We start from the raw sequence: 13,115 nt of genomic DNA, 5'->3' as shown, positions 1-13,115 counted from the left end.
AACAAATTCCTAAATGGCCTTCCCACTTCTATATTTGACACCCTTTAATCAATTTTCCATACAGCAAGCAGAATGACTGAAAACTTTACCTAGATCACAGCCCTCTCCTACTTAAAACCATCCAATGGTTTCCCCACCACCTGAACTCCCCATTATCCTATTCTCTGTCTGGCCTTTTGGTTGGGTGAATGGTGTTTATGGACCTTACCATCATCTTTGAAAGGGCTCAGGAGACGATTATGAGCACAGTGTGGTAGAGCCACTCCTATCTTGCTTATTCTGGTTCAAGGATTTCTAGAAACCACTAGGGAGTTTAAGCAGGGGATTAAGGAATTAAGGAACCCCACAGGAAGAGGCCAACTGGTGGCCTGCACTGGAAACCCAGCATTAAGGAAGAAGAAGCAATACCTGCTCAAGACCAGCCTAGACCGTATAGTGAGTGGTAGGCCATCCAGAGTTATAGAGAGTGCGTCTAAAAAAAAGTTGGGGGAAGGATGTGTGTGTGTGTGTGTGTGTGTGTGTGTGTAAGTGTGAGTGGCCAGGTAACCAATAAATAAGTGCAATCTTCCCAAATTTGAGATCTCCAGAGGGCTACTAAGTGCCATGCTTTAAACAACAAGCACAGGGCCAACGGGGTCTTTTGGAGAAGGGGAATTGATTTGAGCACCAGGGAAAGAAACCGCAATGTAGAACCAGAGACTGGTTTGGCCCTGGGTTCCAGGGAGGAACAGTCGCAAACTCGCAGGTGGCCCAAGCACGGGAAGCGAAGGGGCAGGTTTAAAAATAGTAAGTGCAATTGATATATTGCTCTGAAGAAATTCCTGAAACGTACGGAAATTGGTCCTCGAGTCATACATAGCCTCTTGCAGTCGCAACTCTCAGATAAGGATCTTGGGCCTCCTAGGCCACGGTCAGCTGTAGGCGAGGAGGGGCGGAGCCTCGGCTTGGCCGGGGAGAACCGCGCAGGCGCCGTGCGGCCGCGGGGCGGGGTCAGGCGGGGGTCAGTTAGCGCGGGAGCTCGGCGCGGTGGCTCCTGGGCTGCAGCTGGTCGGGAACGGAAGCCGCTGCGGGACTCCGAGGAAGCCGGGATGGCGACTCCAAGCGGGAAGGCTGCCATCCCGAACCCCCAGGCTTCCAAGAGGGCTCTCCCGAGGGATGCGCCCTCCGAGGTCCCAAGCAAGAGAAAGAACTCGAACCCGACGTCGACGCTGCCACGGCCTTCCGAGCCCTTCGTGGAGGGCTCAATCGTCCGCATCGCCATGGAGAACTTCCTGTGAGTGGCTGCAGGCCGTGCCTGGGCGGGAGCTTGCAGGCCCAAGGCCGTGGGGTGTACCCGGCGGTGGGGAACTCCTGCCAGCCTTCCCCTACCTAGGCCTTGGAGACTGGCCGTTTTGGCTACAGTAGACTTGTCGCCTGATCTATTTATTTATTTATTTTTAGTCCACCCGCCAGTGGTTTTGGAAGGCGTCGGATGCGGTCAGTGGGTATACTAAGGGGACAGCTTTCTAGTATAGCTGGACGTTGCGATCTCCGTGGTACTTGTGCACTTCACAAAACTCAGGAGGCAACAGTTACAGCGGACTGGCAGATTTTGAAAGTGTGTACATTTTCCGAGTGGGCAGATGAGACGGTTGGTAATGGTTGTTGATCGGAGGTTAGAGTGTACCAAAGAATCGTGTTCCCAGTTTTTGTACCTCCTTGTAGACTCTTGACCCTTCAAATTCCCCTTCCTGCCCCCACCCCAACTATATGAGTCGATTCTAAGTGTTACCAAAAATATCGTCTGTTTGGCGTCCTAGAGTTATTCTTTCGAGACATTTTTTAAATGTTAGGTTTGAATAAGAGTTACAGAAATGTAGTAACAATTTCATTTTTTTTTCAAGCACTTCTGTAGCAGGGATACATCTGTTTTTATTGACACATCGTTCTGTTTCTTTCGATAGAAGCTCAAAGCTGTTTTGTTTTTGTTTTGTTTTGTTTTGTTTTTGCCCAGATTCTATTAGATTCTATTAGCCAAATTGCTATTTGAATCCAGGTCAGGTAAGGTGAATGTACTCAAGTGAGATATCCGCTGTAACGTATCTGCACAGGGTTTTATGGGAGGCACAAAGGCTGAAAAGGCCAATTTCATCCAGAAATTACCAGAGCTTTGTGAAGAAAATACTAAAATCTGAAAAGAAGATGATTGCCTGAAAGGCAGTTTGTAATGTTTAGTGAGTGATCTAACATAGGATGTAAGAACACTTGTGGATACAGGTTGGAAGCCGTTGGCTCGCCTTGCTGTCACTGTGCTGAGAAACTCTGGCTTCCTCCTGCAGGCAGTAAGAAACTTGGAGGAAAAAGGTACTTGACAAGGTCTGCATCCATTGTAAGGCATGAGAGTAGAGGAGCATGCTAGGTCTTTCCAAGTCTCCCTGTCCTCTAACTGGTCCGGTCTTATTTAAGAGAGAGTAGTGTGGGGAGAATAAATAATGAATGCAGTTGAGCGTCTGTGTCTCGAACTTCCCTGTGGGATATCTAAGAGAAATGTCTTCTAGGTGGGTTTATAAAGAGCTGGAACACACTGGAAAGTGTGACTGAGTCACAGGCTTTCAAGTCATATGTGTAGGTGATTGTTGATGTTGCAGAAGTCATTGAAATTACGCAAAAGGAAATTTAAATTGGAGGAATAAAACGTGTTTATTCTAAGAGTGAGAGAAGATGAGCTCAGATCCAGTTGTGCAGGAAGGTAAGATGAGATTCATGGGAGACTGTTGTCAGAGAAGCGTAGTTAAAATAGTATTAAAGTATCTGCTTCTGTGAACTTGTAATGAGACTGAAGCCTCCTTCATTTAGCAATATGGAAAATGTTGTCCCTTTGATAAAGCAAACTTTGTAGACCAAGGAAGAAGAGAAAGAAAAGCTTGGACAAAAGAGCGAAAAGAAAAAGTAGTTGGGAAATGCAGAGTTGGGTATGTTTTTATTATTTTAATAATAAGACTTTAGATTTGGGGAATATATTTGGGTTTTCTAGAGGAACAGAATTTACAGAATGCATCTATAGCCATGTATAGAAAGGGCATTTATTAGAGGGGGTTACATGCTTTGGTCCAGCTAGTCCAACAATGGCTGTCTACCATAATGCCTCCTAGAATCCAGTATTCAGTCCATGAGGCTGATGTCTCAGCTGCTTTCAGAATCCCAGAGAAATAAGCTCTAATGCCAATGAAGGAATGGACTTGCCAGTGAGAGTGAGAGCAAGCAGGTAAAGAGAACAAGCTTCCTTCTGTGTTGTTTGTGTAGGCTACCAGCAGAGTGTGGCCCAGATTAAAGGTGGATCTTCCCACTTAAAATAGTTAGGAAAAAAATCCCTCATGGTGTATCCAGCTGCTGTCGTTTAATTAATTCCAGATGTAGTCAAGTTAACAATCAAGAATAGCCATTACAGAGTGAGGCCGAGAGACATAACAAGGAAAGAGGGAGGTTTAGAGAATATAAATGGCCTACAACTAGAACAGGAGTGTGCTCTGAGGGAACTAGGACAATTGGAATTGAGAGTAGAGAGAGAGTTCTGAGAGTTCTAGGTAAAGGAAGCACAAATTAGTCAAATATATAAATATATATAGATAGATATCTATATATTGTATATGTATAAGAAATATATAATAGATAAATTTAAATTCTGAACAGGAATAGAAAAAGAAGATAGAGAAAAGTTGAAACAAGAGCTAAGTTACAAAAGATCTCTTCCCCTCTTTTTTAATTGTGCTTGTGTGTGTCTGTGTATATGCCACAATGTGCAAATACCTTTGGAGGCCAGAAGGAAGCATCATGCTCCTTGGAGCTCCAGGTACAGGTGAACTGTCCGTGTTGGTGCTGGAAACCAAACCTGGGGCCTCTGGAAAAGGATGAAGTTCTCATAATGGTGGAACCATCTCTCAGCCTCACCTCTTTTTGTTTTGTTTTGTTTTTTAAATAAGTGATACTGGATTTTGATGTGTATCCCTATAGTTCTTTATCACACATATATTTTTGTTACCACCTGGATTTTTTAAAGTTTTAAGCGTTAAAGATGGTGTGCTTTGCTAAATTATATATTTAACATGTTAGTAGCACTCTGGCATTTATTCTTGCTATCTGAGTATTCTTAGTATCTGAGCACTAAAGACCTAGAGAAGGAACATTATTAAGGATTCCAATAAGGATTTGGAAAGGCAAAGCTAAAGAAATGTCTGAGTCATAGTTTTCTTCGTATCTTGCCAAAACTGCCCCAATAAATAGTGAGAGTTAAACATAGATTAAAAATAGTGAAATGAATCTTAAATGTAGTAGAAAATCAATTAAAGTAGGAGTTCAAAGCTGCATCAGATTTAGAAGCAAATATATAAGACTTATGAGTGCTGATATAAATTAAATATGCTTAGTTCATTTAACTGTGGACTAACTGTTCAGGGCATTAGAGCATACTAGACGCCATGGGGTGTGTGAGGATTACAGATCTCTATGGTTGTACATCCTTCTCTTCTCCCAGAGGAACAGGGATTCTTGGAACATAGCCTGTTAGGGATTCTTGTGATCTAGCAGCATAATACAAGAAGTGAAAGCCCTTTTTTTAATTTTTTAATTAATAATAAAATGAAGCTATTAACTTGATAATTATTTCCTCATTTGAAGAAAAATTGATAGTTTGCCTTAAATATTAAAATATGAGAAGTAACTACTGTTCTAATTTTAGAAAGTGTAATTCTAAGACATTAGGGAAAAAGCCATGGCTTCTTGTATAAATTTGTTTTTAAATTATTTTACAATAATTGAGGTAAAAATAAATGCGGTAGCTTTGATATAGTCTCCCAGAAGATGATAAGTTGTTTTAAACTTTGGTTATTTGTTTGTTGATAAGATTTCATGATGTAGCCCTGATTGGCCCCAAACTCACAGGTTTGTTTTAACCAGGTTTTGAAAACCCTTCCTCCAGGATGCTAGAACTGAAGACTATACTCAGCCCGGTGTGATTTATCAGCAGCTACCATGCATTTTACATATGCATCATTGTGCATATGTATATCCATTGATAGAGGTTTCCCGTTATAAGTTGATAATTAAAATTTAAAGGGCTAAGGATAAAGCTGGGTGATAAAGCACTTACTTTGCATGCAAAAGGCCCAAAGTTGACTCCTCAGTACCTCCTTCCCCTAAAATATATGAATAACATTACATTAATAACATTAGCTGGCTTTTAAATGAATTTTAAAAAGGTTGTGGGCAGTGATGATACAAAGAAACAAAAAGATGCATTTACAAAGAAAAGGTTTTTCTCTTATTTCTATTTAATGATTTTACCTCTTTATAATTCAGAACATATGATATCTGTGAAGTGTCTCCTGGGCCCCATCTGAATATGATTATTGGAGCTAATGGAACAGGGAAGTCAAGCATAGTGTGTGCCATTTGCCTTGGACTAGCAGGCAAACCTGCTTTTATGGGACGTGCAGATAAGGTGAGTCAACATAATTACTTTTTTGTTTGTTTGTTTGTTTGTTTGTTTTGGTTTTTTTCAAGATAGGGTTTCTCTTTGTAGTAGGCCTGGCTGTCCTGGAACTCACTGTATAGTCCAGGCTGGCCTCAAAATCAGAGATCTGCTTGCCTCTGCCTCCCGAGTACTGGGATGAAAGGCATGTACCTCCATTCCTGGCTTACATTAATTACATAATTTAAGAAAATTCAGAACCATTTGTTTTCAGAAACAAGTTGATGTCTATATTTTAGGTTCTTTTTGTTGTTGTTGTTGTCAAGACCCTTGAAATTCTTTTTTTTTCTATAATTTATTTAATTTTATTTTATGTGCATTAGTGTGAAGGTGTCAGATCATCTGGAATTGGTGTTAACAGACAGTTGTGAGTTGCTATGTAGGTGCTGGGATTTGAATCCAGTTCCTTTGGAAGAGCAGGCAGTGCTCTTTTCCACTGAGCCATCTCTCCAGCCCACATTTTAGGTTCTTAAGTGTCCTGAATGTGTTTTCTTTTACCTAGAGCTTCTCGAAGGACATTAATAACCTCAGGAGAAAGTTCATTTAACTGTGGACTGTTCAGGGAGTTAGAGCATACTGCACGCCGGGGTGTGTGTCCATAGATCTCTGTGGTTATACAGTATATTAGACAAAGTAACGATAACAAAGAAAGATCATTCACCAAAAAAGAATTTCCAAATAAGCTTGATTCCTTAATAGGAAATTTGTCAGGACTGTTGGATACCAGGTTTTATAAAACTTTGTTGAATTTCTGTAAATAACAGTGAACAAAATGATGCAGTTAAAGGAGTTAATAGTACTGCCTTTTTTTTTTTTTAATTTCTAAGAGCTTTTGTCTGTGTCTGTGTGGTCTGGAAAAGGCTGTCTCATCCTCTGGAGCTGGAGTTACAGTTGTGATCCATCATCATGGATGCTGGAAACCAAACTCTGCTAGTACCAAGTGCTTTTAACCACTGAGTCATCTCACCAGTCCCAGATATTGTTAATAATAGCAGTACAAATATGTTACGTAGGAGTAAATTAACAAAGATGTAATAATTATATACAAAAATTATAAAACTGTTTTAAGATTTATTTGTTTGTTTTATATACATGAGTGCTCTATCTGAATGTACATCAGATCCCAGATGGTTGTAAGCCACCATGTAGTTGCCAAAAATTGAACTCAGGACCTCTGGAAGAATAGATAATGCTCTTAACCACTGATCCATCTCTCCAGCCCCACGCTTATATTTAAAAGAAAAGTTTGTGGGCAAGTGAGATAATTCAGTAGGTGAAAGCACTTGCTACCAAGCTGACAACTGTGTTCTGTCCCTGAAACCCAGCATTTGGGAGGAGAGAGAGAACTGATACCCACATGGGACATGACAGGTGTTCTCCCTGCAAATAAATATAACAAATAAATAAATAAAGAGTATTTTGTTAAAGCTTAAAATTAATTACTGTGAACATTGCAGAATTAGTCAAGTGATATTACCAACTTTTGAGCTGGTCCCAAATATGTAATGTAGTGCTACAAAACTGAACCAAATACTCTCTGAAATTATAGATTATCATATTCAAAATGCATATTTTAGAAACAAGCTATCCCAGAGACATTTGTGGCTAGAAAAGATATTTTGCTCTGTTAATAAATTAGCCTGTGACCTTGAGCATGGGTCTGGACATCAGACTTTGATTTCCAGGAAAAAGGGATTGAAGTACTTAATTTGCAAAGATCAGCTCAGGTTTTTATGAATATTAATTTGTACTTTGTCAAGTCGTCGTGAGTTCAGTCTCTCTGCACTGGGCTCTTGGATTGTATTCTCAGTTCTGTACAGTTAGGATGGGTTTTGCTGTAGTGGTTTTTACCAGCTTTGTGGATTTTATTTTTTGAAAAACACATTTCTTCTTGTACTGCTTGGAATATTAAGGGAGGCATTGGAATGCAGTGTTTCCTAATACAGATTGTTGGCCTTCTGTATCTAATACTTAAGTGATATCCAAATTGTCAGCAAGAATACTTTAATATATTTTAATATATTGTTAAACAACTATATTATATGTTATATTAAAATTTATATTATATTATGTTATGTTATATTATATTAATTATATTATATAAAGAACAAGAGCTGAAGCATTAAGACACGTGCTGCTCTTCCAGAGGACCTGTGTTCTGTTTCCAGCACCTATACAGTACTGACAATAGTACAGAGCAGTTAAGAGCAATATATAATACAATATATTTTAGTATATTTCTGTTTAAATGTTAGCATAAAAATTTACTATAAGCATAATTTAAGTCATCTGTGTGGGTACTTTATAATAAATACAAACTGCTTTCTCCCCCCCCCCCCCATTTTAATTGTTGCAAGACAGTACACAATTTACTCCTTCAGAGATTCATTTTCTTTTTTTTTTTTTTTTTTTTACGGTTACACTTTTATTGGTAGTTACTGTGAGGGGGAGGCCTCAGCCTATTTAATTAAGGCCCTGTTGCATTTAAAAACACTATTCAAGATTTCCCAGCCATTTGAAGGTTTGAGACAATGCAGGAGTGGCATTCACATCAGAGTTAATGCTGGGAAAACAAACGAAACAGCTAAGAAAGTAGTGTGAGCATTTGCTAGGGTTGAGATGGTGTCTTCTCTCTTCTTATCTTGAGAACCCAACTCTTGGCTGCAGATTTCCTCCTGAGTTATTCTACTCATGGAGATTCATTTTCTTTGTCTGTCAGTAAACAATGTTACGTGACCTTGCCAGCCAAGGCTGAATAACCTGTGTGTGACAGAGTTGTGATTTGAACCTATAGTAAAGACTAAAGATCGTACTCTCAGATTATAAGAACAGGCCCCACTCCCATCTTTCTGATTTATAATTTCATCATCTGTATAATTGGTTTAATGTACACTTAAGGGTTGCCAAGTGAATTTGGAAACTTCTCAGTTATTTGTCTTAGCAACATGTAATAAATGGTAGTTGTTTACGGTTATCACAAATCATTAACATGATTAAAAATTACTGCAAGGCCTTGTTTCTTTTTATATTTTGTGTTATTAATATGTGTGTATGTATGTATTTATGTACCTATGGAGGCTACAAGAGGGTGTCAGATTTCCTCAGAGCTAGATTTACAGATGGTTGTAAAACAGAACACAGATCCTCTGGAGGAGGAGCAAGTGTTCTTAACTCTCCAGCTCTTGTTTTTTATTTATATATTATGTAATGTTTTGATGGTTACTACATTCTGATTCGATTTTTTGTTTTGTTTTTTGAGACAGGGTATGTAGCCTTGGCTGTCCTGGACTTGCTTTGTAGGCCAGGCTGCCCTCAAACTCACAGAGATCCTCCTGCCTCTGCGTGTGCCACTGCACCTCTCCATTTATATTTTATAGTTCTTTAAAAGATAAAGTTTATGATGCTGTACCTACCTTGTGTTGTTGCTGCTTTTTCCTTTTTTTAATGTTTTTGTAAAATTCTTGATAATATCATATAATATATTTGATCATACTCATTTTCCCTTCCCAACTTGATTTGTATTTTGAGCCTGGTTCTCATGTAGCACTGGCTGGCTAGGACTGATATGTCTTTGTGGGTGACCTTGAACTTCTGATATTCCTGGCTCTTGTAAGTGCTAAGGGGTAGAACCATAACATTATTTTAGTATTCATTACTTATGGCGCTTTAACTTCAGATAGAGTTTTTAGTCCTTCAATCTGTTTTATGTTTAAGCTCATAGTCATCAGAACTAGTTCAGATGCTTATTTTACCATGTTAATTATAATTTTATTAATAATTTTTAAACAGTACTTGATGGCAAGTCTGTCTTAGAAATAGGATAGGCAGTATTAGAATGGTTGTTTATAATCTATGCACCTCTTTGGGGTTCTGCAACAGCAGCAGTTGATATAGTGCCTTGTGGTTGTAGTATGGGACTTGTTCTCTGTGGGCTTCTTCCTCTTCTGAAAGTACATATGACATAAGCTCTGGAGCCATATGATCCAGGTTTGAATCCCTTTTCTTCCCTTTACTGCTTTGTAAGCAGCTTTGTTAAGAGTCTTAACTGCCTGGCACTGAAGTGATACATGATGTAACTATTATGATATATGGAGTGCAAGAAGAGAGGAAGGACCTGGCCTATACCTTTTAGAAAGTGGAGGGCATGGGCATTCACGTGGTTGCCAAAAAAAAAATCTTGAGTTGGCAAACAGTAATGACTCTTCTAGATCTCTTATTGTTAACCTGTAAATACTGTTGACACAGCTTACTTATTCTTTTTACACTGTAGGTTGGGTTTTTCGTGAAGAGAGGATGTTCCAAAGGTTTGGTTGAAATCGAACTGTAAGTGTTAAAGCTTCTAAAACTACCCTTTTGGTCTAATTTCTCAGCTTGTAGCTATGCTTTCTTAATGGCTTTGGAAAAGAATATTAATGTCTTATTGTGGCAAATATACTTTTTAATGTGCCTTTTAAAACAAATTTAAAATTCTTTATTTTGAAAAGTTCTCAAGAAATTGTAGTTTAATGGGAGTAATAAGACAAAAGTATACACTAAGAAGTTGTAGTCGGTTCTGATGGTACACTTCATAATTCCAGCACTTGGAGAAGGTAGAGACATGAAAGAAAGGAATTGAATACTATTCTGGAGAATCAGGAGTTGAAGGTCATTCTCCACTAGATACCAAGTTCAAGGCCAGCCTGGACTACTTGGGAATCCTATCTTAAACAAACAAACACACATTCCACAGAGGGAGAGAGAAATCGTAATCTTTCACAATTCAAGTATCTGTTTCCTTTTGCCAGTTCTGAAATACTTGGGTTGGAGTATAGCACAGTGGTAGAGAGTGTACCAGCTATATGTAACGTCTTGGCTTTGATGGCGTGTGGAGAAAATGGGCAACAGAGGGGCAGTGTGAAGCAAGAACTTCTGAAAGCAAAATAGGAGTAAATCCCCTTCTTTCCGAGCCTGTATTTCTTAACGGTCTTCAATAGGCATGTGTCATCGCTCTCTCTGGATTCAGAGTGGAGTACGTGGTGAACAGTACATGAGTCACCCTTTTAGGTAGAGAGTTTCAACTGGGGAAATTTGTATTATGTGGAAGTCAGTTTTCATCCATGCCTTTAATGTACTAATCCATTTTGAATTACAGTCCAAGTATGTGATTGAAGAATACTGTAATGATTAAAGGATAAATAAACTTCGTGTGTTTGAGGATTAGTATTGGCATTTGTTTTAATTTCAACAATGTAGGTGATTTTGAATGTTAACCAAATAGTAAATGACATGGCCAGTTGTAGGATGATAACAAACAAAAAGCCAAGGTTTCCAGCTTGGGAAGTATCCAGATATATCCGGGCACAGGAGTCTTTTCTGAGACTGATTCTCCAACCAAGGACCATATGTGGTTATAACCTAGAATCCCTGCTCAGATGTAGCACATGGCAGCTCAGTATCCAAGTGGGTTTTCTAGTAAGGGGAACAGGGACTGTCTCTGACATGAACTCATTGGCTGGCTCTTTGACCCCCCCTCTCCCTACCCCTCAAGGGAGAAACAGTCTTGCTAGGCCACTGGAAGGACATTGCAGCCAGACCTGATGAGACCTGATAAGCTCAGGTCAGATGGAAGGGGAGGAGGACCTCCCCTATCAGTGGACTTAGAGAAGGGTAGGGAGGAGATGAGGAAGGGAGGGTGGAATTGGGAGGAAATGAGGGAAGGGGCTACAGCTGGGATACAAAGTAAATAAACTAATAGAAAAAAATAAAAATTTAATTAAAAAATAAAATCTTTACATGCACCCTAAAAAAAAGAATATAAATTATAGTACTGTTTCTTAGACTTTGGGTATAAGAAAAGTGATAGAAATGATATTCTTAAATCGGTGTGTGTTTTGAAAATTAAAAAAAGCTCTTCAATTGTTCTTTAATTAGGTTCAGAACTTCTGGAAATCTTATAATCACCCGTGAGATTGATGTGATAAAAAATCAGTCCTTTTGGTTCATCAACAAAAAGCCTGTAACCCAGAAAATAGTGGAAGAACAAGTTGCAGCCTTAAACATCCAAGTGGGCAATCTGTGCCAGTTCCTGCCTCAGGTCTGAGAAGATATAAGGGGATATGGGAAAATTTTGCATTTTCAGCTTTATGCCATAGAAAACATAAATATCATTCAAGAGATACTGTAATGGATTTGTTTCAAAACAGTACTCAATATTTGTCACTTAGGTTATTAATTTTTGGTTAATAAGTATGAAGTTATTACCCTTTACATTGAACATAGCACTCTTAGCACTTATGGGCATTGTGACACATTTCTGTAATAGTATTACTCAGTACGTCAGCCTGGGCTACATAGAGAGTTCCAGGCCTCCTGGACCTCAGGCATTCATATGTTGTGTTAATAATTCAGTTTAGTAAAGTAAAATTACAAAATGTTTTTTAAAAAACATTTTTATGTGTATCTGTGTGGTATGCATATATATTTGAGTGCACGTGTGTACACATATTTTTAGAGGCCAGTGGTTAATATTATATGTCTTTTGCACTCACTGTCAACTTTATTTACTGAGACATTGTCAGAACCAGGATTTCAGCAGTTTGGCAAGAAGATTCCCCATCTGTGCCGGAACAGTGGGATTACAGGCAGGTGGCCATGCTGACTTAGCTTTTCTGTGGTTATTAGACATCCAGATTTTTGTCCTCACCCTTGAAAGCGCTTTATCAGTTAAGCCATGTCCCAAGCCCATAAGAAAGGTACTTTAAGTACAGAGTACTTTCAAACTTTATTTGCAAACTTTGACATTGTTCAAAGAACAACTTATTAAAAATATTTTTATTTTTATTAATTCTTTGAGAACATCATACAATGTGTTTTGATCATATTTCCCCCATTTCTTGCCCTTAACTTCTCTAAAATTCACCTACTTCCACCCCTCCATCTACTCCCAATTTTGTGTCTTTTGTGATTTTTTTTTTCCTTGTAAAAATCTTTGGACTCCAATTTGTGCTGTCCATATACTCTTCAGTGTGGGCCATCTACTTAATTGTGTATCATGGGCCTTACTCTTAAAACTAATTCTCCCTCCCCCAGAAGCCAGCAACTTAACTGTTCATAGCTCCTCAATTGAGGTCAGGGCTCATGAACCACTTCCACTTAGAATGTTAAACTGGCTTGGTTGATCTTGTTCAGGAAGCCATAGGTGCCATGCATTCCTGAGTGTGGTGACCCTGAGGAGCCACTGTTAATGAACAACCTTTTATGGTTGTTTTGTTTTTCAAGACTGTCTGTACACCAGGCTGGCTTTGAACTCAGAAGTCCACCTGCCCCTGCCTCCTGAGTGTTGGGATTAAAGGCATGGACCACCATGCCCAGCTTATTTAATGAAGAACTTTTAATCAGTGCATTTGTATGATACAATGGTTAGAATAAACTTCTTTTACATGTAGATGTGCTTTCTAAAGTCTAGTAATGTTTTTATTTGTCCATTTATAATAAAATATCCTGGTCTGAAGAGATGGCTCAGCTGTTCAAAGCACTTGCTGGTCTTCCAAAGGACCTAAATTTGATTCCCAGCACCTACATGCAACAGTTTACAACTACCTAAACTCTAGCCCTAGTGGGTCTGATGCCT

The 13,115-nt window shown here is 39.0% G+C and overlaps 1 protein-coding gene across 3 annotated transcripts in view; it reads left to right on the top strand.

The window, feature by feature from the left end:
• Positions 1–991: 991 nt before the first annotated feature.
• The window catches only part of Smc5 (structural maintenance of chromosomes 5), a 71,584-nt gene continuing 59,460 nt past the window's right edge, over positions 992–13,115 (top strand). For all 3 annotated transcript variants that reach the window (XM_021662213.2, XM_021662211.2, XM_021662210.2), the window contains exons 1-4: positions 992–1,273; positions 5,335–5,476; positions 9,777–9,829; positions 11,417–11,579. In XM_021662213.2, coding sequence (XP_021517888.1) covers positions 1,089–1,273; positions 5,335–5,476; positions 9,777–9,829; positions 11,417–11,579 — 543 coding nt within the window. In that variant the 5' untranslated portion in view covers positions 992–1,088. The remainder of the gene's footprint in view (positions 1,274–5,334; positions 5,477–9,776; positions 9,830–11,416; positions 11,580–13,115) is intronic.

The sequence above is a fragment of the Meriones unguiculatus genome, chromosome 1, assembly GCF_030254825.1.
Source record: "Meriones unguiculatus strain TT.TT164.6M chromosome 1, Bangor_MerUng_6.1, whole genome shotgun sequence".
Taxonomy (NCBI): domain Eukaryota; kingdom Metazoa; phylum Chordata; class Mammalia; order Rodentia; family Muridae; genus Meriones; species Meriones unguiculatus.
Note: the sequence above shows the minus strand (reverse complement) of the source record. Positions and strands in the feature narration are given on the sequence as shown.